Source organism: Pholcus phalangioides, unplaced genomic scaffold (assembly GCF_987345545.1).
Source record: "Pholcus phalangioides strain wild (caught in Gottingen) unplaced genomic scaffold, Ppha-v1.0 ptg000007l_1, whole genome shotgun sequence".
NCBI lineage: Eukaryota > Metazoa > Arthropoda > Arachnida > Araneae > Pholcidae > Pholcus > Pholcus phalangioides.
The window spans coordinates 50,409,123-50,436,860 of NW_028301600.1; the positions used below are offsets into that span (position 1 = coordinate 50,409,123).

Genomic DNA, 27,738 nt, shown 5'->3' on the forward strand with positions numbered 1-27,738 from the left:
AAAATATATTACGATTATGCATGTTTGACTGAATAGCAGAGAGCTTCCGTCTTTTTCAGAAATGGAGAGACCCCCCCCCCCCCACACATAGAATTGGGATAGCTATTGACGCGCTATAACACATTTAGAAATCACAACAGGCATGGAATCTTAACACTATGCCCTTTTTACAGATCTTATCTCCTTCGTTCATCTCTTTTGTTTCCACTTCCCGAAAACAGTATCAGGATTTCACGGTACGCAGGGTTGCTAGTAAAGTTTACACGAACTCTGGAAGCACCCTCCTCGTTTTTTTTCCTTCCAATCTCTTTCCCAAGCAATGCTATGCTATAGAAGATCAAGTAAATTTTCAACAAATATTTTCCCATTGATTATTTTTTAATCTTTTATATTTCATTTTCAGTATTAATGTGTCACAACAGTAATTTCCCGAGAAAAATTCTCGGGAACGGGGACGGGAATTCTCACCCGAAAACCCTAACTGCGACCAATCACACATGTGTGGGATTCTAAATTTTACATTACACGTAGGAATGGAAACAGTGTAAACACGCACCCAGGAACGGGAAAATCCCTATGTACACACTAAATTACCAAATTAACACACTAATTACCCCATTACTATATTTGACATATTGCTCTACCGCACATAGAAAAAAACAGGTCCGCGCACGAAAAATAGATACAGTGAAACCTCGCTACAACGATACTCGATATGATAAATCACTCTACAACGATATATTTTCAAGTCTTGCTTGGAAATGTCTATACTCTAATATTAAACAGCCGCCTCTCGATATAACGATAATCCCTCTACAACGATATTCTTTCTTGATCCGCAGAGTATCGTTACATCGAGGTTTAACTGTATCAGAAAAAAACGTTTAAGAAATATTAATCTTCAAAACTGATAAGAAAACTTTTTTATTGAAACAGACACACAAAAAACAAGTATACAGTTGAGTCACTTTATTGCGACCTCCTATTTTTTTATTTTTTTTTATCAACTTAATAATAACTAGTGCAACAAGGCAAGGGTCAGCTGGTTTGGTGCGAATATAAGGTTATGAATATTTAAAATTTATCCGTCATTACTGCCACAGGTTAAACAAGCTATTTATCAGGTTTTCTTAAAAAGAAGGATTGTTGGCTTTTCGGCCAAATATCGCAGTACATCTGAAAACTGGCAGATTGTGAAATATTCACATGCTGGTGTTGTTTGAGTGTACCATAACTAGAAAAATGACACTGAGTAACTGAAGCAGCGAGCAAAAGGTGGACATTGGCTAAGGAGACTGGCGAGTGCCAACGGACACACTTCTCTGTTGAGCAATCCGCCATCTAAATGAACCAGGGAGCTACGAAACTTTTGTTCAGGAATGTAACAACCTTTGAGCATCTTTTTGAGGTATGGACTGAACAAAGCCATTTTTTTTGGATATAAACTGGTCCTGGTGTTACATTAACATGATCCAACTGTGTATGAGATAATACAGTAAAACCACTAAGCTGATCATTTGATAATTTTTTATCACTCCACTGTCATTTTTTGCACACGAAAGAAAGCTAACTAGATGGAACCCAACAGCGTATAGTCGATACCGAAAGGCAACATCCTAAATCTTTTTTTTTCCATTTTATATCTCTCACAACGAGGTTGTTGCATCAACCTAATCATTAGTTGTGGAGACTGTCTGTTACAGTAATGTGTGCTGTGTATGTCACCTTTGAGCTATTTCTGCTCTACATCTGTCACGGAAAAGACTCTGGCAAGGACTGAGCAGACATCTCTGAACATTCTTTGGTACTGTAGGAGAGTCTCTTATGGACCTGAGCCACCATGGTCTACCTACTGTGTGCTGATTTATTTGCATTTTGCATTGGGAAAAAATGGATATCAAATGAGAGTTTGTTAAGCTTCCCATTGAGAACCTTCAAATGAGATTTCAGCACAACATAGATATAGAAAATACTCTGTTTATAAGGTGGATTATCACAGTTTTAATTAATTGACTATGTTGTATTGAACATGATTTGCTTCATAATATTATGTTTGCATATTTATGCTACAAAATCACATTTCTAGCATTGACAGGACTACACCTCTGTAAACTGACCAACTGTTAAAGTTGACTAAAAAATTGCTGCACAGAATTTCACTATATCACTTTCAAACTTTTCATCAGATAGTTATAATTTTATTTGTATGAAAAAAAAATTAATTTTTGGCAAGACAAAGCAAAAGATTTGGCTTCATAAAAAATACTTTTTAAAATATATATATCAATTTATTTCTAGACTAACGGTCGGGCAATGCGGCTCTGTAAAATATGGTAGAAATCGATGATACAATACAAAGAAACACGAAGTTTAAATTATAAATAAAGGGGGAAAAATCTAGAGAGTACGTTTTTTTCTCTGGAAAAAAATCAAAACATTTATTACAATGATGATACAGATCAAATCTCTTCCATAAAAAACAATTTATTCTTATGTTACAAAAAGCTATTCAAATACAAAAGTAAGCTGAAATAGCCATGAATTGTTGAGAGAGAGAGACACATACACACACACACTTATATTTTATTTCTAGTTATATTTTTAGCATAAATGTGAACTAAACACTTGTACATCATGAGGAAATTACTACCTAAAACGGAAAAAAAAAATCATATTTTCCTTCAGTATGTATGAGCATTAGGTGTAGTAAACATGCTATGCAATTCATATATTAAACCTTATTATCTTAATACAATACTTTGGTGGTTAGTGTCATATAACCACCTCTACACAGCAACCAAATATATCATTTAATTAATGAACTGAGGAACTGTTTACCTTCTTCTAAAAATCAAAAATGACATACAAATTACTATACACTATCTAGGATACATCATACTTATCACACTTTTTCACGGTGAGAGAATATAAAACTTCTGAATAAGGTTGAAATCATACAAAATAAGGTAAATTGAAAACAAAGCAAAGAAAGTTAAATATGTTACTGCCAAAGCCAGAAGTGTGGCCAATTTGTGAAATGGCTGAGAAGATTGGCCAAAGTCAGATTCACAGAAATGATTCATTCTTTGGCCAACCAATTAGCAAAGCAGCTGGAGATCCATGGCCAATGTTTGATGTGCTAATGTACGATGGTCCGGTAGGTGTCACATCCATTTTTTCATTGCCAATGTGTGATACATGGCTGTATTGGATTAGTTCCATGTGACAAGAGAAATAAAAAAACAAAATTCGAGAGAAAAAATATTTAGATATAATATAGACCAGGGCTGGACAAATTGCAAAAAAATCTAGGCACCAGAAAAAATGTTAAGGCATCAAAAAAATTTTTACCTGGAGAAAAAGGTCAAAAATAATGTTTCTTTTGACTTTTCCAAGGACATAGTGACCCTCTTTCATGTTGGCAGATGCTGCTATGAATTCCAAACATTTTGTGCTGCTCTCAGCCTGCAATTTAACAACTACACAAAGAAAATTTTAGGTGCCAAATACCAATTTTTTTAGTCACCATGGTTACCTGGTATTCATTCAGCCCTGATATTAGACAGTTTTTTTCTGTCAATTTAAAAATAAAAAAGCATACATCATATCATGACTGTAATGTGATTTGTATTTTGTGTGAATCAATATAAAGATAATCACTGTAGTGAGAACTGTGGCCACTCCCTATGGTCACAGCACTACAGGGGCTCCCCCTGTACCTCTGTCTCACCAAGTTCGCGGTTAGGGGACAACCCCCGTAAACCCCTCTGACTGGTAGTGCGATAATACAAGTTTTTAAAAACAACACAAAAGAATTGATATTAAAACGTGATAATATGCAATAGAAACATGAAAATGAATGACATAAAAGATAAAAAGTGTAAGTAAGTATTATATTATTTTGAGACACAGATATTCTGATTCCTTTGATCGTTAAGGTTGCCATAACTAACATGAACTTTTTCGGACCTTTGCTAGGGATCCCCAGCCACTTTGCCAACTGGCTGGTCAAAGCCCAAAATTTAGGCATTGGCCAGTTCGCAGATTCACCAATTTTGGGCTTTAGCAGTAACATATGCATTTCATAACTTTGAAAAAGCTCTTGAGTAACAACAAGATGAGAAGAAAAATAATTACAGTGATGCTTTGGCTAACAAATGCCTCAGCTTACAAATTTTTTGGCCAATGATTTTTTTAGCGATATTTATACCTCAACTAATGAATACAAATTCAGCTAACAAACATTGTAATTGACAGGGATGCACATGCTCCCATAGCACAGCAGCATTTTTAGCTGAATTTTCATGTCAATCATACCATTCAATTGCTCTGATGCATTGATTTCACTCAAGCTCCATTAATTTATGTTCGCTTCAGAATCTCTTTCCAGATGTATGCCCACTTCTCTTTTGGAACTTTTGAACCATTTCATATAAAATGATAGATCAAGCTAACTGGAAATGCATTTAAAAAGGGGGAACCCTAAACATGAATGTTTTCAGTACATGTTTTTCAGTGCCACAAAGCACTAAACTTTACAGTCTGTGCATTCTAAGAGCTTATCTTTTCCACATGCATATATGAGATAAGGAAATAAGCCGATCACATCACATGAAAGGACACCTATGAACCTGACTGTGTTGTGAACATGGAGTAAAATAACAAGATATCTTCAATTTCCCATTTTCCTGTAAATTCTGATATATCCAATTGTGAATCCGTGCACTTCAGCTTTTGATCAGTTTTGTCTTTTTTTACAGTGCTTTTTAGTGTTTTATGAAACTTATCTTCAAATTTTGGGCTGTACCTGGAAAGAATGACACAATTTTCCATACAGAACTATGTGAAATCCTGTTTCGACAAGCAAAGATTCTGGCTAATGAATGTGATTCTGGAAAGAATTATCTTCATTAGCTGAGGTATAACTGTACAGTAGAACATGCATGAAACAGAATGTCAAGAGACTGAAATACCTGTTTTAGACAGGTTTCCATCTTAGGCAGATTTCACTGTAAAAAAATGATAATATTATAAAAGATGAACATTTGTATGATTGCTGTGTAAAAGACAGATTCAAAATTTCAGCTGACTGACTTTATCTGAAACTTTATTTTAAACTTATTTTTCTGACACACTTCATCTTTATTCTGACTTTATCTTTCACATTAAGTAATCTCTACTACTAGAGATTTATTTTCAACCTTTATTACAAATAATTTTGTTTCTCATCTTCTTGCTACTGAAGATAGAACTTATTTGAATTTCTGAAATGCAAACTTAACTTTATTCTGGATCAGCATTGTTTCTCCTCTATTTTCTAGCAACCACATGGATGATGTTACAAATGAAAACTTATCATTTAGTTTCCGTTGATTTGATTAAAAAAGAAACCAAAAACACATAACAGTCACACAAATGAGAAATATCACTCTATAAGCACTCACATTATTGTAAAATAGAACGAAGCATGAAAATTCAAATGTTACTTTCAGTTGACAGCTTATTTTTTGGCGTAACTGACAAAAATGTATGATCTTAACCATAACTTTCCCCCAGAAGCTCCATACTCTAATCACTTTTATTCACCGAGATCAGGATTGACACAAGAACAATGGGTTTCATCTGATAGCTTGAGACATATGAAGAGGAGTAAGCATCAATTCAAAAGCAGCATTTTTCAAATTAGCCCCTCGTAAATTTGCTTCATGAAGATCACTTCCAGACAGATCACAGTTCTATATATAATGAGATTAGATTACTGAGTAAAATAATAAAATCATGAATAGACATTTAGCTAATATTAAAACGTAAAAACTGGCATCAAATATATGCTGGTTGGTTTAAAAAATTTGATGCTCAGAGCTTGCAGTGCCACTGCAGAATGCACGACCATGCATAACTGTGCCAAATTTGGGGAACTAACATATCAGCCCATACTCTAGCTTTTGCAGTTATAACATGTTTCCTTAATTGTGTGCGTCTGCAAATACACTTTTAATTTCCATGTGCATATCCAATTGTGATATGATATCCCATTGTGATATGCAATCTCGCCACTAAGGCAAGAAGCACCACTATATGCTGCATGAACAGCCAATTCCAGAGTGCTCGATGCTTGCCCAATTTCATGCACACGAGCACTTGATCAACATCCCAATTAAAAACCTTGTACAAATTAAGATTGAAAGCATCCTGATTTCATGCATTCATATGTCATAAGGCCATAGATAAGCAGAAAGAAAAGGATCACAGTAAAACATTTTGCAACGAGTTATGTGGGAAAGAAAAACAGTTGTTCTGTTCCCATGGGATGTATATGGTCAGTATACTTTAAACTAGGACTTTTTGGATATAGTTATCAATCGGTTATTATTATCTGAAACTTTGAGTCCTGATGTGATCACATTAAGTGCACACTGTATTGTGCATACTGTAACTGATTGCAAAATGTTCTAAATATATATATACATATTGTGCCTTTTTTCTCCATATTATTTTAAAACAGGTATTCCCCCCAATCACAACCTGAAATCCTTCTTTTTTATTCAGCCATTGTGAGGAGTTAGAATGGAAGTGTCTAATGTGTATCATGAATTACAATACTTTTTATAATGTACGGTACATTCTATACATTCCTTATGAAAGTCTCCTGACTGAGGAACTGTGAATGTGATCAGTTGAAAGAAATTGACCATGAACTAAAGAAAGGGACTTTTTTTTACCTTGCACATGCGACAAAAAAGGAAAACCATTTCAAAAGCAGTGCTACACATACATGGATCATGGCTATTACATATGGCTCGATTAGGACATTATGAACTGAGTATGGAAATTTTTGTCAATATCTTTTGACTTCCTACATAGTTTTGCAGATTGGTAACAATTACTTATAGTAAAAAAATGAGTTTGATTCAATCTTAGCTTCAAAATATTCAAAAAGAAAAACTTTTGACAAAAAAAATTGATAACACAAACCAAAAGTCCTAATAACAATAAATAAATTTTTTCCCATGATATTGGTCCATTCCATACTTTGCAAAAGTGATAACCAAGGCCTGGATGTTGTTAACCTAAAATATTCTGAAAAATTACCATAAAAAATGGTCAAAAAACTCTAAAAAATGCCCTAGTATGGCAACATTTTGTGTGACATATGACATCAGCCACCAACAGTATATAAAGCTGTGTAATACTCACTTGCTTGTTTTTTTCCTGATCAGATTTTTAGTTTACATGCACACAAGTTGTGTGTCGCAATTTTCAAAGTTTCAAACAGGGTTCATACAAAATTTTTCAAATGAAAAGTAAGGAGTTTTTAAGGAGTCATGGGGCCGCCCCCCCACCCCCCCCCCGAAAAAAATTGCACCACTAGACTAAAACAAAAGAAGCCTGCATGTGGATTGATTTTCATTTAAATGTCTTTTTTTTTCATTTCTATTTCAATAGTTCCAAGATTTCAACTTTCAGAATTAAAAGTATGATGGGTAGGAATTTCAGCTGCTGAAAAGGAAGAGATATGCTGTGACTGTATGTGCGAGTAACAGGCGACTGTTTGAGAACACAAATTCAAACAGTGACAGAGCATGATGATCAGGATTAGGTATTGAGAAGTGTAGTAAGAAAGAAGAGAGTGAGAGTTGCAGTAGTAGTATTAAAATGATTTAAAGAAATTGGAAGTGATGTACTGAGTTTGCAATAAATTTTGTTTTTATCTTGCTTCAGCTGTGCCCACTTCTACGAGAAACAGAGAGAGATAACAGATATTAACCAAATAAGAGTTAAATCACTGTAAACTGTTTATGAAAATATGCTCATACACTACAAAATAACTAACTTCATTTTTCATTCGAATCCTTTCATATACATTTTTATTTTAAAAAAAGCCACAAAATGTATTTTTAAGAAAACTCATCCAGTTTTTTCTTCTACAAGTCATGACAGATTCACATGATCTGCATTTGTGAATGAGTCAAAATTTTTTTATTAAAAATTAAATATCAGGGAAAAGTTTATGAACATAGCTATACTGGGGGGTGGGGGACAAAGCCTTCTTGCACCCTTCTGCAGCAACACCCTTTTTCTCGTCACATATCTTGTTTATTTCGTCCCACTTTGTCAGAGTGATATGAAAAGTAGCATTGTGAAAGAACCAGCTTACTGAGGAATTTTACAATCTTACAGCAACAAGAAGAAAACCAATGAGATTCACCAAGCACCCTTCCAAAATGAATCAATTTCCCCCATGAGGGTCCCCAGCCTGGAGCCCTGTTGTACCCCTCCCCCCTATGAGGACCACAAAAAATTTTAATTCATATTCATTTTACCAACGACTAAAATCCAAGGGCCCCAACCAAGGTGCGGGAAGCCAATATGCAGATTTTTTTATGAGCCCGATACATGGATTTATAGCAAAGTTTTGCTGCTAAAGCTACAATGAGATCCATCCAGGGCCCCGAAATGAAATCTGTCAACTTCCCATCGGGCACTTCAACCTGGAGGCCTGTCAGACTTCTCCTCCCTGTGAGAGCAAAAAAAACTTTTTCATTTGTATTCATTTATCCAAGGAATAAAATCCAGATTCCTCAACCGAGGACACGGGACCCAATTTGCAGATTTTTAGTGGAAGCCCCAGACTGGATTTATCTTGGGTTTTCACTGTTGCAAATTCCACAACGTTAAAAAACAACTGAGATTCATCCAGGGCCCCCGAACTGGAGCTATATAGATTCCTCCTGGCCCTGTGAGGGTCACAAAAATGTTCCACTTGTATTAATTTCACAACAAATAAATTCCAGGGCTACCTGACTGGATTTATCTCAGGCTTCCATTGTTGCAAATTTTACAATGTTATATAACAAAAAAAGCGAAAACAATGAGATTCATTCAGCCCCGTCCCCGGAAATGATTGGATTGTTAACGATCCTCCCACACCATAGGCGTCTATCTCCATGGTAATTATTGTTGGGGAGGCACGATGATGATGCCAATTCATATATACATTAGATCAGTCGACTCTGCCTTTGACACTGGGGGTGGGAGGGGGGGGTTACCCCGTATCTTTACTCATGTCCCACACACACAACCAGACATGCCAAACTCTGAAGAAAAGGAAATCCTACTGTATTCATAGACAGCGTAACATGACCCGTTTTCAAATTCACGCAAAAAGAGGTGGGTTGGGACAAAATACTAAAAATTGATTAGGACAGGCCCGGGAATTTGGGGGGGGGGGTCAACAGCCCCCTTTTGAAAATACACTAAACACAAATGGTATATATATATATACAAATATATATATATGCATACCTTGAGTGCATGTTCTTTGCCCCCCCCCCCTGGAAAAAGTTGAAATGACGGCCCTGGATTAGGAAATTATATAATTACAATTAGAAAAAGTAATTGCTACGTTGCTACGTGAGAAAAGAAGGTATGGTTTAATGTTAAAAAATAAAATGAAGAAATCGTTTGCTTGTGTCTATCTTTTGTTCTACCGTAATGTTTTATATAAAATGAAATATGATTTCACTCACTCGGACACAGTCCCTCGATCACGTGAAAACATAAAAATTCTAATTCCAAAATTACATGGATGCTAAAGGGTTGAAAATCAACTGATATTCATAACTCAAAATTAGACATTCTAGTCACCTGAATGATCAATATTTATAGAACTATATCAAAAGCAATATTATTTTTCGTAGAAAATTTCCGAAAATCCAAAGTAATCCAAAAAGTAATTTTATAAATTTCAGACATGAAAAAATTGACGATACACAAATATCGGAAAATAATTGTCTATTATTGTGAATCTATCAAAAATGCGTGAATTATCAATTTAATTACTTATTTTTGGCACAAGTTCATTTAGAAAATTCGGCCTGGATTTAAAAAAATAAAATGCTGTATAATTCATGAAAGCATAAAGGGTTAGGATGGCATGCAAATTTTGGAAAAATATTGATCCATCAAATGGATGTTAAAGGATTGAGGCGCCACTCAGTATACTGCGTAATATAGGTGATTCGAGACATAGTTTCGCCATACTAGTAAAAAAAAACTCCCAGCTGTGTTCAACTTTCTCAGGGGTCATTCAAGTATTACGTCAGGTTCGATGGGGGAGGACGTTTCCAATTTGCTGACTTTTGTTGATGCTTACGTCATCAACCACCCTTTATAAAAAAAAAAAATATTCTGGCATCTTACCTGAACTAACACACACACATTCTCCCTAATAATAAATCCCTTACAGAACCACTTCAGCGATCACTAAATGTTTCACAGATCCTTCAAGCTGCTTAAGTGCTTTGGAACTGTGCAACGCATCACTCAAGTGATACGTAATTATGCCCTGGATCACTTAAATTATCTGGGAATGTTCCGCGGGTAACTTTTGAGTGATGCAGAAGCACACGGTGAGGGGGGCCACTCAAATGCTCTAAAATTGTGCCACATGTCACTCAAGGGATCTCTAAATATGCCACGGATCGTTTAAGTGTTCTGGAACTGTGTCGCGGGTAACTTAAGTGATCTTTGAATGTGCCACGGGACACTTGAATGCTCTGGAATTGTGCCACAGGTCACATAAACTATCTATAAATGTTCCGCCTAGTTCATTTTTGTAAAATTGGGTTTGAGGGGGCAAGCCACATCAGATAACCTTCAGGGCCACATTTGGTTCACGGGTTTACCATATATGGCTTAATTTCCAATCCCATCCCCTGCTTTCACGTTTCATATTACGCACAAAGGAGGGTTTTTCCTTCTCTTTTTTCCCTCTTTATATTCGGGGAAGTTTCCTCTTATTTTTCTAGGCAAGGTCATGGGCGTAAACTTATTAAAAATGTTGGGGGGGGGGGGGGGCGTTCAGGCTCAAATAATGGAACCTCGTTTATACAACGCGTCGTATAAATGCAAAAACCTATAACTGGAACTTTTTTCGAAAATTACTCCCTCCCCCCTTTTTTTACAGACGTTTCCCAAAAAAAAATTTTGTAAAAAATCTGTCGTTTGGATCCAAAATCTTTACTTGAGGAGAAATATTACACTATCATAACATTACTGTTACAGTAGTCATTTCAAGATTTAACAGAAAAAAAAGTGTTATTTAAACCTTTCATGAAACGTCCTATACTTGTTTGTTTTGCTTTTGGTTTCTATATCTAAGCAAAAAGTAGATGATGTATTGAGTTCCGTTGTTGAAAGATTTTTCTCTTAAAGAAAGAACTAATAGTGTACATGTTTGCTATCAGCAGAGGGCCGGAACTAGAGAGGAGGGCAGAGGAGGCAACTGCCCCGGGTGGCAAAATTTAGGGGGGCGGCAGTTTTAGGTGGGAACAGAGAACACACCGTTACAAAATTATCGAATGTGGGGGCGGCAAAATCATATTAGCCCCGGTCAGCAAAAGTCCTAGTTACGGCCCTGGCTATCAGCATACCATAGCCCGTTCAATAATTATTTCAGTACCTGTCAAAATCCATTGAACCAGTCAATTATCTTAAATTTTGTGTCTTTTTCAGTAAAAAATTATGCATGAGAAACTACAGTCGAACCCGTTTAGTTTTTCTGCTTATAATTTATTTATTAATTTATTTATAACGTTTTTTCATGATGTGTTTTTGAAAAGCGGGAAACACTGTATTTCAATGACACGGTTTTACCAATTGAAAAATTATTTGATATTCGATTGATAGAAATTGTATTTTCCAAAGACTTGGGAGTTCGAATCAAAGTGAAAACGTTGATTAATTGAAGTGTATACAGGCAGGGCCCTGGGTAAAGCAGGAATTGAGAGGCTCTTGCGGCAAGAGTCAAAGTTGTTAATTCGTCAGTGAATGTATGTTGTTTGAATTTTGGGGGCTCAAAGTTATGAAGGCTTCATTTGCCCTTGCAGAAATTAGGCCCTGTATACAGGGATAATGTATAGGAATATATAGCAACTGAAGTCAAACGTCGTGCAAATGAGTAAGGTCAGAAATGTAATAGGGAGACGTATAAGAAGGGTTCCATTATATTTTCCTAAATGCAGTAAAATCTCCACAAATGATCACCTGTTCTCAAACACCTGTACTCAATGCATCAATGGTCACCTCTATTTGGTGTAAAATTTCTATGGCTGAGCCCCGAAGGCTCTCTTTTATTCATTTATCAAATTTACTCATTTATTTTATTTTCTTAGAGTGGCGGCAGAGCCCCCGGGAAGTGCACATGGAGCACCGGTTGAGAACCGCTGCTTCAGTGAAAAGTTTCCCAAACTTTTTGTGTGTGTTCCATAGTTCTTCTTTTAAAAAAAAATTCTTTTCATCTCTCCCAACTCACCACCCATAGGATCCTATACTAAACCCACAGCTTCTACCGACCCTCAGGACCCTCATCGCCCCCTTCCCCCAGGGGGGCGATATTTTACACTTTGGAAAACACTGCTTTAGTGACCATTCTTGGTTATTATACAACTTGATTTAATGAAAGTTCACCCAGTAGGAGAAGGGAAATTTGAAAAACCAGTGGAGAAGGAACCTTTTTATTTTTGATTTCCTTTGCACTATTTAAAAATTTGTTGTGAATAGTGCTGTTTTTAGCATTTACATATTTTCAAGGGTGTAGCGGGGGGGGGGGGTACTTGAGGGGTCTGCCCCCCCCCTCCCGAAATGTGAGAAAATGACCGAAAAGAGGGAATAAGATGGCCAGATCTATTGTTCTACCACTGATCCCCCGAATGAGATTTTCGGCTACGCACTTGCAATTTTAACCTCTTTTTAGCATTAATGTGTGTGTAAATGTATGTAATTGAAAAATTTTCAGAATAAGTGCTATTTTCAAGTTGTGCGGAAGATTAATTAATTTTTTATAATTTTTAAAATTAATATTTCTCATAATACAATAAAAGTTCGTTATAACGAACCCAGGATCCCCTGGGTTCCCCCCCAGATCTCATGAATCCCGAAATCCCTGGGCGGGGTTAAGAAAACGAGTATATACAAAGAATGCAAGTAAATCCAAAAAATATATACAGTATATACATCTTTATTTATTTCAGGGTTGACCAAATCCCAGGCGCCAGGTCACCATGGTGACTGGAAAATCTGTATTGGTGCCTAAAATCTGTATGTGATTGCTAAATCAGAATCTAGGGATGGCTCAAAATTTTCTGATTCCATAATTAACTGTCTTTCAATATGGAAAGGAGCAGAGCCGCAACTAGAGAGCAGGCGGGTCTGGTGCTCGAGACGCTGGACCAGAATGGGAGTCGAATTCACCCTTCAACTGTTTCTTCTACTAAGGGGAGCCAAAACTCCGGCTTGCCCCAGGTAACAAAGTATCTAGTTGCGGCCTTGGGAAGAGGTCATCCCCAGAAAGGTCGAAAAAAGATTATTTAAGACACTTTTCTCATGAAAAAACCATGCTTGGCTCGTACAGAATTTGGCTGGCGATTAAATTTTTTTCTGATTTGTCAAGGCCTGTATTTATCTATATTTTATGATACAGTGTATATATTTCCCTCACAATCAAATTACATTTCACTTATTTAAGATTTATTTTACTCATATATTAAGTTATATATCAGGTTTTAAATTAGAAAAAAAAAATTTTTATTTGCATAAATTTCTTAATAAAAACTCGATTTAAATATTGTTACTGTCCCAACAGGAAACACAAAATTCTTTTACTACGCTTTATTGATTATAAGTATTAGAGAGGGCTGAAAAATACTGTATCTAGATTGTTTTTGAAGATACTGAATAAATTATCATTGAAGAAAATGCTTAAAATGCATGAATTTATCAAAAATGTGTAGCTATATTTAATATTGCTTACTTTTTCTGTCAGGAAACTGTGTGGAATCACGAGGAAATTTTCCGTTTTCTTGTAATACAACATGTTCTACTAACAGAAGGTTATACTGTACATGCACAACCGAATGTGGTCCACACAAACCATAAAATACTGTGGAACTGCCTTTCTCAACATTTGTGGGGTTTTTTCAGGGAAAAACAAGGCGTTTACTTCAAGGGGGCTCCGAACAAAGCTATTCTTATTCTGCAGAACCACAAACCGGATAGCCGATTTTTTTTCACCACCGTAATTTCTTTATATTCCAATTAGGATCATCTATGGAACTGCTTCTGTCGGCGTCCCTGTTTCACTGATGGCCATCCATTAAGCGCAAATAAAGAAACAGAAGAGAAAAAAAAAAAAAAAGCTTTTACCAAAGCCCTGACCGGCGCTGGCGGCATCAAAAAGAATGCAGTTTTCATTTTCGGAGAGGAGTCCCCATATGGACACGGATGCCTCCAGGTGACACATTCCCTATGTAGGCGACACGCTATACACTCCTTGTCCTTCTAATTAGGAAATAGTGCTTGTATTCAGAAAACCTACATTGTAGCAGCCGAAACTGAACGCTATTGAAATGCTCTTTGTCAGCTGCAGAAGGCGCGGCCGCCTTTAACATGAAAAAAAAAACCCTCAAATACATGGAATAAAAACATTTTCAAATGTTGGGAAGAATTTCGGAAACTGATTTTTTTTCTTTTCTCTTCCCGTTGTCTTTCTCCCAAAAATTTAGGCTCTGGTGTCACGGTGCAGAGTTTTTCATGGGGGGGGGGGAGAGAGGGGCTCCCTCGAAAGGGTTACTCAAAAAAGGAGGGGGGGTTCGTCCCCCCTTCTCTTCTCATTTTGCAGAATAAGAAACTGTCAAAGATTTCAAGGAATGTGCAAAATAAGTGGTTTTTTTTTTTTTTTGGGCCACCCATTTGGCTCAGGTTCCCGGAGCATTATCCCGATTGCCGTAGCCTAGTTACGAGCCTAAGACAATTACCATCATTTTTAGTTTTTCATGCTATGAATACATTACCTGTGAAAAGTTTCGCTTCAGGGGCTCGGCAAAGATTCCAGGCTAGAATCCCTTCTCCAGTATGTGGGAGTCCATGGCCCTGCTTATAGCCCGCTGAGTGCCCTTTCCCCCTCCGGTAAACACGCCACTATATGCCACGGACGGGCTGTAACTAGGGGTGAAGATCATTTTATTGTCGGGGGAAAGCATCACAATGACTCCTCGAGATCGACTGAGATGGCTCAAGATATTTAAAATTTCTAAGAGTGCTGCGAACGCAAACAGGGTATGTAAACCCCTCGTCCCTCTTTGCGGTCATCGGCGGGACAAAAATAAATTCGTCCATAAAAAAGAAGTGACCGTGAGAGGAGGAACCCTATTAAAACCTTGAGAATAATTCTTCATTTTGAAATAAACGCAATTTTGAATAACATAAGTAAGAAATACTAAATACTTTTTAGAAATTCTCAATTTAATTTACAATGGAACATAGAAAAAATTACAGTAATTTCTGATAAATAAGTCGCATCCTGAAAAATGGCCGGGAAAAAAAGTTTTTGCGGAAAAATCGGCACTTTTTTTTGTTACATGTCGCAGCTTCGTATAAAAGCCGAAACACACTGTACTGACGTGACGTGATTATTCCGAGTCTAGGTGCGGAAAAAGTAACCATGCGATTTTTTTTTGGGGGGGGGGGATTGAGCCAGCTCTTCAAAATTAATAGGGGGGGGGGGCCTTCGATCCCATTGGCCCAATACAAATTTACACCTATGACAGGTTCCAAGCACTTCCCTGTGAAAAATCGGGATCCTCGCGAAAGATCTCGGTCCAAAAGCCTGGTTCAACGGAGACAGAATCCTTTTTGTCGTGGGGGGGGGGGGGGAAGAATATGTAATTTTTTCACCGTCGCCACTGAGAAAAGCGATCGAAACGGTATTTTTCGTCCCCCCTCCCCAGAATTAGCAGCCCTCTCAAGATTTCCGCCTGTGAAAACTGCCTTCTTTCCTAGTTCCGGCCCTGGCTACCTAAGTGTTGGGGTACTGGAAACAGGGCTGCAACTGGGGGGGGGGGTCACAAATTTCACCCTTTAACCTCCCTTCAACATTACTTTAAATATTTAAAATTTCTATATATATATAAGAGCGATGCTAACGTAAATAGTTTGGGAATCCCTGATTTGTAAGGAGGAAATTTCATATTCCTAGTATTAGAATGCAATGGTACCCGGCTCAAGAGCTTTGAAATTTTCCATTCATTTCTTATTTTATTTTTTAAGTTAATTTTATTTCACTATTATTTATTTGATTCTTCATCAAAGGCACTGGAACCTAGGAGCAGAGGATATTTGAGCCCGTCCAACCCCAATAAATTTTGTAAGGGGTCTGAGCCAACACCTACTAGAGAATTTTCAGTGGGTGTTGTTTTCTAGTGGGTGTTGGCTGAGCCTCTCCCCAATAATCTTTAGGAAAACAATGCAGTGCGTACTCTGTTTCCTGCGTATGCGCTTCAGCCCCGTATATACAGGACGGCCAGCAACTTTCAGCGCTCTCTCTCCACCCAATGTTAATTTCTTCATGTCGGCGCCTCTGTTGTGAAGGTTCAAAAAATGTTACAGGCATGGCCCCCACATCCTGGAGAGGGGACCCCCAGGCTGGAATCTTTTGAGGGCCCCCGGTCAAACTTTTCACGGACCCCTTCTGTAGTTAATTTATAGCGTGAAAAAGCAAAAAATGATGAGAACTGCCCGGGCCCCAGGGCTAGAGCCCTGTCAGCCCCCCAAAGGGGGGGGCCATGGTTACAGGCCTTCGATCTTGTTGCTTAATCGTTGTTCACTTTACCTCCTCCCACTTTTTTTCTTTTTTTCTGTTGTCTCATGTCCCCATCCCCCAAGGGTCACACTCAACAAAAGAAGGAAGAGATGCTCTTGAGTTTACCGACAGTGCAAGCAAGAGAAAGGATTCCTTCAATCCTCCCCCTAAGTTATCTCCACAGGTGCCTTCAGGCACAGCACTCTGGGAGGATGCAATTTAGGATGGATGCCGGGGTGATTGCAAGATAAGACTACTATTGTCACAGAACAAGTGCATTGAGATTCTAAAGAGAGAGAAAAATAAAAAAATAAAATTTCAAACAGATGATTTCTACTATTTAGAGAAATTTTTTGTCAAAAAGTTTTTTCTGAGCCAAGTGTGCGAAACATATCCACTCGAATTTTTGGGGGGGGGGGGCAAGCCGGCTCTTCAAAAATGTTGGGGAGGGGGGGGGGGCTTATTCATCACCATGGGGAATGCCTAGTCTAAGAAAGATCATCCCTTCAGAGAAAAAAATAAGGGCTTTTTCAGGAGTGGCTGCAAAAAGTAAGGAGTTATAAGGGCCCTTCCCCCCAGAGAGAAATGAAAAGTTAGGACTTTTTAAGGAGTTTGTAAGGATGTGCGAACCTGGAGAAATGTAAAATTGCTTGACCGGAATAGAGGGTGTTTAGGGCACTCAAATAGTCTGTGGATCAATCCCATTCACATACTTCCAAAAAAGATAATTCATGGCATGTTTGTGGTGATTATCGCTGGCTAAATGCAATGACAATACCAGATCGTTATCTGATACCACACCTACACGATTTTTCACATAATCTATTTGGTAAAAATATTTTTTCAAAAATAGATCTTGTATTACAATCATATACCAGTCGAGGAATCACACACAGATGTCCAAAAAATAGCAGTTGTTACACATTTTGAGGTATTTGAATTTAAATGCATGCCCATTGGGTAGCATAACGCTGCAAATACATTTCAAAAGTTTATACATGGAGTTTTACGCGGTCTTGACTACTGCTTTCCATATTTGGATGACATTGGTGGCATCTGAAAATGAAAAAATTCATTGCGAAAATCTTTGTACAGTTTTTCAATGACTGAAACAGTACGAGTTAGTTATAAATGTTGGCAAATGCATTTTTGGTGCCAACTAATTACCTTTTCTTGGTTATTTTGTCAAAGCATCAGGTTTGTCACCACTGCCCGGAAAAGTTTCAGCTATCGTCAATTTTCCAAAACCTGACACTGTCAAAGAATTATGTAAATTTTTGGCGATTCTAAATTTTTATCACAGATTTATACCAAAAGCAGAAGAAATTTCAGTTCCGCTATACCAGTTTGTAAAATCGAAAAAGAAAGTGACAAAACTGTAATAAATTGGACAGATACAGCTCTTAATGCTTTTCAAAAGTGTAAGAAATCTTTGGCGACATCTACATTGTTGGCTCACCGGGTAGTTGATGCAGAAATTTCATTAATGGTTGACGCTTCTTCTATCTCTGTTGGTGCAGTCTTACAGCAGGTAGTGGGTAAAAATGTGCAACCTATAGCATATTTTTCCCGTAAATTAACATGTTCCGAATTAAAATATAGTGCTTATGATCATGAATTGCTTGCTGCATATTCTGCTATGCAACATTTTTAATATTTCTTGGAAGGCAGAAAATTTGCAATATTCCCGAATCAAATTCCCCTGACGTTTGCTTTCCAACAGAGATTGGAGAAATGTTCTCCATGACAGCAAAGATACCTTGAATATTTAGGGCAATTTACAACAGATATACTGTTCAACTGTGAAAAAAAAACACTTTTTTTTTCTTAAGTGTTGATAAGTAAGTTTTTCTTAAAACTTTCTTCTCTTGTTGAAATTGGATCTTAGGTATACACCATCTATTATTTAATATTTTTAAAGCAAAAAAAGTTTGTTACTTCATGCAGCATTCTTACGGATCAAAATATTCAACATGAATCAGCAGATTTGAAAATTTTTCCTGTAGTACATGCAAGTACATTACTACAAAATATTCCCAATCAATCTGGTAATGAAAATGTTGTAGCGGATTCCCTTTCACAAATTCCAAGTATTTATTTTCCTAATCAAATTAATTATGAAGAGCTAACAAAAGAGCAAATTAATGATCAGGAATTAAAGGTGTTGCACAGTCCCAGCTCTGGTCTCAAGATTAAGGACTTGATCTTTCAACCTGCAAACATTCCTGTCACATGTGATGTGTCTACTGGTGTGGTTAGGCCATACGTTCCAGCAGAATTTTGACGACTGGCATTCAATTTGGTGCATGGACTCTCACACCCAGGAGTAAGTGCTACAGTTCATCCCATGAAGCAGAAATTCATGCGGAAAGGACTTAAAAAAGATTGTGCTACCTGGACACGTTCATGTATCTTGTGTCAAAAGTCAAAAACCCAGTGACACACGCATGCCCCAGTTGAAAATTTTTCTTTATAGTGGACAAGAGATTCCAGATAGTGTACATTGATCTAGTAGGTCCGTTACCAACTTCACAAGGCTGCCATTATTGCCTGACATGCATGGATAGATGGACAAGATGGAAAGAGGTTCTTCCGAACATTGACCACATGGCAAAAACTGTAGCCAATGCCTTCGTCACCGGTTGGATATCCAGGTTCAGCTGCTCACAAGCTATAGTATCTGATCAAGGAGCGCAGTTTGAGTCTCAGTTGATCAGCCAACTTGCAAAATGCTGTTCGGCATCGATAAAAAGTGCACAACTGCTTTACATCCTGCTGCAAATTGAATGGTAGAGTGGTTTTATCGAAACCTCAAATCGTCCATTCACTGCCATGCTACCTAAAGATGGGTAAAGACTATTCCATTGGTTCTTTTGGGATTATGCTCAAGTCTACAAGAGGATATCAGCAGTTCCGTGGTGGAACTCATATACGGAACTACTCTTCGCTTGCCAAGGGAATTTTTTCACTCCAAACAACAAGTGTCATCATGTAACATGCACAAGTTCATTTCTTGTTTATAAGAGATGAACAATCTCCGAGCTGTTCCAGCAAGCCGCCATAGACAGTCAGCCACCTTCATTCATAAAGACATGAATCAGTGTACACTGATGTTTTTGCGTACCGATTCAGTGCGATGGCTACTGCAGACACTGTACGAAGATCTGTACCCTGTGCTTCAAAGAAAGGACAGAACGTTTCTCTTAAAAGTGAAAGGTAAACAACAGCTCAATGTGTCGATTGACCGTGTCAACCCATCTTTACAATGAAGTCAAAGCCTGCCTGCTGAAGTCCTAAGTCTAGTGCCGACTGAGGTGAAATCCACAGTGGCTTCCAAAGAGACTGTCATTCAAAGTGGCAGGAGAGTCCATTTTGTGCTTCCATCTACTTCTTAACGGGGGGGGGGGTAGTATTGTGGCAACACTTTGTGTGACGTATGACATCAGCCACCAAGAGTATAAAAAGCTGTGTAATACTACTCACTTGCTTGCCTTTTTTCCCTTATCAGATTTTTAGTTTACACGCACACAAGTTGCGTGTCGTAATTTTCAAAGTTTAATCATGTTACAGTTCTAACTAAATATTTTAAGTCAGTGCATCACTGGGATTTTTATTCCATTGTGCTAAATTAAAAAAATAAATTCCAAGCTTCCAAGCAGCTTGTGGTTGCTTAACTGGAACTATTTGAATAAAAAACGAAAATGGCAAAAAACACTATTAAAATAACAAAACAAGTTTCTTAAGAAAACTGTTCAACTGTGAAAAAAAAACACTTTTTTTTTTCTTAAGTGTTGATAAGTAAGTTTTTCTTAAAACTTTCTTCTCTTGTTGAAATTGGATCTTAGGTATACACCATCTATTATTTAATATTTTTAAAGCAAAAAAAGTTTGTTACTTCATGCAGCATTCTTACGGATCAAAATATTCAACATGAATCAGCAGATTTGAAAATTTTTCCTGTAGTACATGCAAGTACATTACTACAAAATATTCCCAATCAATCCTTTCATAGAATGAAAAAAAGTTCTCCTCTCTCTCAACATCCCATATAAGGTCAGAATTCCTTGAATTCCCTTTCATTTATTGTTTGGTGAAGTGTCCGGCTTGTGATGTATATCTGTAAACCTGTTCTCTCTCTCTAAGTCACCTTCTCTTCTCACCCTCCACTCCATGCAGGATGGAAAATATATAAAAAAGGAAGATCGTTCCTCTCGGTTTGATTGTTGATTTAAATTTGAGTTTAATAAAATAAAGATGATGGGAAAACTAGTGTTTTCCTTATAAGCTCTTGAAATTTTTACTAAATATTAAATTCACCTGTCATCTATGAAAAAAGATACAAGTAAAGTGATGAAAATTATGAATTTTTTTTTTTGTTAAAAAAATTTAGCCTACTTTATACTTTGAAAAAATTTTAAAAAGTGAAAAAGTAAAATGCCAAAGAATTCCATAAAACTCCAAAAAATGTCTTAAAAGTGAAAAAGTCTTGAAAAATGTAAAAAATGCAAATGTCATCAACATCCAGGCCCTGGTGATAACAATACTCAAATAATATTATCCGTGGTTCTAATAAGCAGCGTGTACTGTATGTGTTTAGTTTACACCATCTGTTACTGTACATTCTATGACAATCAACATTTTTAAAAAGAAATATATTAATGCCAGGAAAAATTCAGTGGCTATCTATACTTAGCTGAGGGCAACCATAATTTTTAGGGATAGTGTCTTTTCTATTTTTTTTTTTAATTTTTAGCTATTTTCTTATAACTTATTTAGTTTTGAATTGCTGTGCTTGAAATAATTGACATCCATATCTATTATGGACATTTTTTTTTATTTTGTTCTATCAACGTTGTACATTGGCAGTTGACATCACGCAGATGATTTTTTTTCTCTCAAAATTTTTATAAATCCTTATCTGATTCAGTCTCTTACAACTTAAGTAATTTTAATGTATTTCTTTGAGTTTTTTATGGTTGGATTCTCAAAAGATTAAAAAAAACTTCAGTTTTTAGCTTCTCATCTTCCTCATAACCTCTATTACTGTGAAATTCAATAGAGGCTACTTTAAATATTCTCTCCTTTCTTGTCAGATTTAACATACAGCCGAATCCCATAATGACGAACTCCAAGAGACCGCAAAAATCACTCACTTCCTTAATAACAAAATTTTGTTATTAAGGAATTCCAGGTTTATGCATTGTTCCTATGTAAACTTATCTGGGAATTAGAAAAGTGTTTGTTTAAACTAGATTTTTGCTATAATGGTATTTGTTAAAACAGGATTCGACTCTGTATTTATGTTAATGAATAACTATGGGACCCCCTGCTACTTGCAAAATATGCATGGCAAATGTATATTTTTCTGAACATTGTTTAGCGGTGGTCAAAAAAGCGAATAGAATGCTTGGTCTCATTTTCAAAAAGGTCTCTTCGCGTTCTCCTAAAGTCATTCTTCCGCTTTTTCGAGGCTTAGTTCGTCCTGGACTGGAGTATGCTGTAAGGTTTTGGAGACCATACATACAGAGGGACATAGACTTGGTTGAAGGGGTGCAGAGAAGAGCTACGCATGTCCTTATTGGCCCATGGGGCTTGAGTTATGAAGAGAGACTTCATTTTTTGAATATGTTTACATTGGATGAACGTAGGTGTCGAGGAGATATGATCGAAGTGTTCAAAATTTTAAATGGGATGGATAAAATGGACCATGAACTTTTAGTACACCGCCAATAGATTGCTTTTACAAGGGTACACCAGTATCGATTGGTGAGGGACAATGCAAGGCTATGGTGTCGCAGGGAATTTTTCTCTAATAGGGTTGTTAATAAATGGAATAGGTAGTAAATTGTAACACAATTGACACGTTTAGAAAGAATTACGATAAACATGGCGGGGTAAATCGAGAAGCTATATATACTTAGAATAAGACAACCATAAGTATTCTTTATGGGCATTGTATAATTTTTATCACGTGAATATATTGTTTATAATTTTTATTAATTGCATTTTTGATTGGGTTGCTGTAATTTTGAAGTATATGACATCCATGTTTTTATGGGCATCTTTTTCTCAGCCACCTCGTTGGGCATTTTGCCTGTTGTGGCGTTGTATTTGTATGTTTTTAGAGTATTACAGAAGCCGCTACTGAATGATAACCAAAAACCATTTTAAAAATGTGATGCATTACAAAATGCACAAAAATGAGTAAGAAAATATATGACTGGATTAAACAAACCTCTAAATCAGCACCAGCCAAAACAGCTCCACGAAGATCACAATTTTGAAGATTAGCTTTCTTCAATGTAGCAACACGCAAATTCACCCCAGCCATTTGACTTCCTTCTAAATTAGCACTCTTCAAATTTACACCTGAAGATAGCAAGTACAGTGATACCTTGGCTAACAAAGATTATCCATTCTGGAATCACATTCATTAGAGAAAATGCTATTTCCTATAGGTTTCTATGAACATTTTTTATTAGATGTGAATACATCTATTAAAACAATGCTAGCCAAATCTGTATTTTTTAGCCAAGTCTGAAAAACCACAAAAAAATCTTTGCCAGCCAAAAACCGTAAGCCAAGGCACCACTGTATAAGAATAAACACAGCTTTCAGACACTCTCTATACATTTAGACTATTTAATAAGAAAAAATGAGATAGAAAATTTGAAATTTGTCAGAATTAATTAATCATTAATTTAACATACCTTAAATATTGTCTTCACAATTTGAAAAATCCAATCACAATATGCTTAATCACAACTTAAAAGTGAATTTTATACAAGCATAAATTTTATCTATATATACAGGGTGCATATATAACAGGGCATATTGTATTTAACTGGTGTATTCAGGCCTAGAAGTGAAAATTTGGAAAAAAAAGTAGGAAAAATAGGAACATCATTGACAAAAAATAGGAAAAAAATAGGAGGGGAAAAAATGGAATTCCCGAATTATCATGGCATTTAAAAATGTTGTAGCCATTGAGATTCACACCTTATATACTTTAATATTATAGTATTATCTATAAATATTTTAAGAAACTCAAGTTCTAATGAATTTAAAAATCTTTCATTTCCACAGAATGTGCGGTATCGAAAACAATGTAAATGGCAAAACTAAAAAGAAATTAATCAAATTTCTACTGTTACTTGAAAAGTCCAACTATTGATCGTGATCCATTTTTCCCCTGTGCTTTTCAAAGAAAGAAAAAAAAACCAGTCTAGGTGCCATAGAAATGTAACCCATGCATGCTTAACCAATTGCCCAAGGGCAGAATCTGGCCCCAGAGTCATCTGTTGTGGCTCACAACTTCAAATCTTATTTTGTAAAAATGAACCAAGCAACACTTCTACATCGTTCAGCAGCACAGTTTCAGGTCATTCAAGTGGCTCGCACCACATTTACAGATCACCATGGCACAGTTCCAGATTACTCAAGTTACCTCAGCTGCTGTTCCACTTAAGTGACCCGTGGCACATTCCTAGATCACTTAAGTGACTCACTGCAGAGTTCCAGACCACTTAAGTACCCGGAGTACATTTACACGTCATTCAAGTGACCCGCAGCACATTCCCTGATCAGTAAATATGTCGCATCATATTTACAGATCGCAACGGCACAGTTCCAGAGCACCCACATATGTTCATGAATGTCATCTTTTTTTTTTTTTCAAAGACAATGGCAGTCATCAATAGCATACACACAAACCCCTAGTATGCCTTAAAACACACATGCTAACCAATGACCCTCAGAGTTATCTTATGTGGCCCAGGACAAATAATAAAACCATGCAAGTGGTTCAAGAACGACCATCAAATCATTTAAGTAGGACTCATTTCCAGATTAATTCAATGGCTTGCGGCACATTTCCAGATCATTTATGCTGCCAACAGAATATATCCAAATCACCTAAGTGACCCCAAGCACATTTCCAGATCACTCGAGTGACCCGAGGCAAACCCTCAGTTAACTCACGTGGCTCGTAGTTCAGCTGAAGATTACTGTAAGTGGCTGGAGGCACATTTATAGATCATTTGAGTGGCCCGCGGCACGCTTCGAGATCGCTTGAGTGGCTCGCCGCACACAGATTATTTTTGTGGCGTTCTTGACACATTTCCACTCAAGTGGTCTGCTGCACACTTTCAGATCATCCAAGTGACTTGTGGCACATTTACAGATGATGCAAGCGGCCCGCGGCACACTTTCAGACCACCTGAATGACTCGCGGCACATTACAACTTAACCTTATGAAGAGTGTGGGGGCCACTTCATTGATTTTAAAATGTGTCACGGGCCACTGAATTAAGTGATCTCGAACAGCGCCGCAGATTTATTTGTGTGATCTGGAAATGTGCTGTGGGTCACTTAATTGAAGTAAGAATGCACCAGGAGCCACTTGAGTGATCTGGACATATGCCGCGGATGATTTAAATGAGGTAAGAATGTGCTGCGAGCCACATAATTCATTTGTAAGTGTACCGAGGCCACTTGGGGCACGCCATATTTAGGCCATGGGTTTAGCACATGCTTAAAATAAGGGGCCGTTCAAGTATTACGTCAGCAAATTTTTAGCGATTTTTGACCCCTTCCCCCCTTGTTAGAAATCAGCAAAATTTCGTCAGCGTTCTGCCCCCCACCTCCTAACGCATAGTGGTTGGATCAGAGACGTACGTGGCCATTCTACCCCTCCTCCTAAAGTGATCCATGGAATAATTACGGATCACATGAGTGATGCGTGGCATAATTCCGGAGCACTTAAGAGGCCCGGGCCAGCACCTCCTAGAGATAGAAGGCCTCAGCATTGTTTGCTATAAACGCGGCACAGGTCCTGAGCACCTGGATCCGCTAAGTATTTAGAGATCATTAAAGTGGCTCTGTAGGGAACTCAATAGGGAGAATGTTAGTTCAAGTACCTACAAACTAGCGAAAAGTTTTTCTCGTTCTTGGCGCAACGAGTAAGATGCCATTAAGAATACTGTATTTCACATTTTTATAATGGGTGGGTGATGAAGTAATCATCATCCTAACACCCCTCCCCCATCATCAAAAATCAGCAAATCAGAACCCCCCCCCCCCCCCCACCATCGATGCTGACGTAATACTTGAATGACACCGAGCATAGACACCCAAAAGTGATTACCTGACGGTTAAAAAAACTGGATTTAGAAAGCGGCTAATCGGCTCGGTTCCCCCCCCCCCCGTAAAACCAGACGTGGCTCGGGATCTGTCCCGTAAAGCCGGGGTTTCTTAGGAGCAGGTTTTCTATGTCACGTGCAACATGAATCACCTAGCGCGACACGCCGTTCACTCACCAATACGGAAAACAGTACTACGGAGCGTAATATGGCTCACGACAGCACTTTACGTCGGGCATGATAGGCGGACTGCTTCTGGGGGAGTTAAATGCGTCGTGTGCCGCGCGTTTCACTGATCTTCTCTTCATTTTTGCTGTGTTCTCTTTCCTTTCCTTTGAAACCGGAGCATGCGGCCGATAGAGTAGCTGACTCCAGGGCCATATACTATAATATACTGATCCGATGAGCCACGATTGGGATGCGTAGCGTGATTATGTAGCACATTACAGCTGAAGCGAAATGATCCAGTTCAGTTCACGTGGCGCAAAACGCCTACTAGGAAAACCTGGCTTTGAATGCTCCTTATGAGATACGGGGAGAGAAACCTATAGTCTCTTGTGTTTGGACAGAGCCTATCCCTACTCCTCCCTTTTTTTGCCTTCTTATTTACAGCAACCGATCTCCCAAACAGGTTCGCTTTTTTAGCACTGACTATACGGTGCGGAGGCAAAAAGATACGCTTGTCATCGCCCTAAAAAAAAAAAAAATTCTTTTTCCTTTTTCAGTAGCGAGTTGTGAAGAAAATAAAACAAGTCAAAAGGGATGGAAAGCAGTGACATTTTACGGTTTCTCGGAATTTTCGTAGTGAGATATTAGCTGTAAACAAAAGGAAGGGAGCGATAAAATAGGAATAGTAGGAGAGAATTGGAATAAAATAGGACAACTGCGACGAAAGTAGGAAAATAGGAGGGCATTTCTAAAAAATAGGAGCACTGCGAGGTCTGTGTATTGCTGATCCTAGAGACATACTTCCAATTAGAAAAAGTATCAAATAAGGAGTCATTCAAGTATTATGTCAGCATCGACGGGGGTTCTGATTTGTTGACTTTTGATGGTTTGGATGATGCTTACGTCATCAACCACCCTTTATGAAAATATGAAATATTGTTAATGGCATCTTCTCGGTGCACCAAAAACGAGAAAAACCTTTTGATAGTTTGCAGGCACCTGGACTAACATTCTTCCTATTGATAACTCCTCTACAGAGCCACTTTAGTGATCTCTAAATGTTTTGCAGATTCAAGTGATCTGGAAATGTGTCATGCATCACTCAAGTGATCCGTAATTATGATGCACATCACTTAAGTAATCTGGGAATGGGCCGCAGGTAACTTGAATGATGTAGAACTGCACTGGGCGCCGCTTAAGTGTTCTAAAACTGTGCCACATGTTACTCAAGGGATCTCTGAATGTGCTACGAATCGCTTAAGTGTTCTGAAACTGTGTCTCAAGTGATCTGTGAATGTGCCACGGGTCACTTAAGTGATCTGTAAATGTGCCACGGGTCACTTAAGTGATCTGTAAATGTGCCACGGGTCACTTAAGTGATCTGTAAATGTGCCTCTTAATTCATTTTTACAAAATTAGGTTTAAGGATCAGGCCACATTAGATAACCCCCAGGGCCACATTTGGTTCACAGGTCAAGGGTTTATCATATATAGCTTAGTGGGTGGGTCGCAATGAATTTCTTAAAAAGAAATTTTGAGTTCTTCAAATAGCCTTGAAATTAAGAAAAATTGATTATAATAACGCATATAAAGGTATTTTCTTCCAAAATTTTAATTTAAAAAAATGTTTTTTGCATTAAAAAAATAAAATTTTGATTGTTGGAGGGGAGGCTGAAGCCTCCTCCCACGTACATCTCTGATCCCACCAATATGCGTTAGGAGCAGCGGGCAGAGCTTATGACGAAATTTTGCTGACAAGAGGGGGACCCTCCCTCAAAAAATTTGCTGACC

At 37.5% G+C, this 27,738-nt stretch overlaps 1 protein-coding gene across 5 annotated transcripts in view; it reads right to left on the minus strand.

Annotated features, from left to right (window-relative positions):
* Positions 1-936: 936 nt before the first annotated feature.
* LOC149085441 (BTB/POZ domain-containing protein KCTD9) overlaps positions 937-27,738 on the minus strand; it is a 64,064-nt gene continuing 37,262 nt past the window's right edge. For 3 of the 5 annotated variants that reach the window (XM_089233445.1, XM_089233444.1, XM_089233448.1), the window contains exons 10-11: positions 22,875-23,008; positions 937-5,735 (exon numbers count right to left, since the gene is read on the minus strand). In XM_089233445.1, the coding sequence (XP_089089571.1) occupies positions 5,619-5,735; positions 22,875-23,008 (251 nt within the window). In that variant the 3' untranslated portion in view covers positions 937-5,618. Of the gene's footprint in view, positions 5,736-22,874; positions 23,231-27,738 lie in introns of those variants that run through there. The other 2 variants (XR_016192848.1, XM_089233446.1) reach the window with 2 other exon arrangements.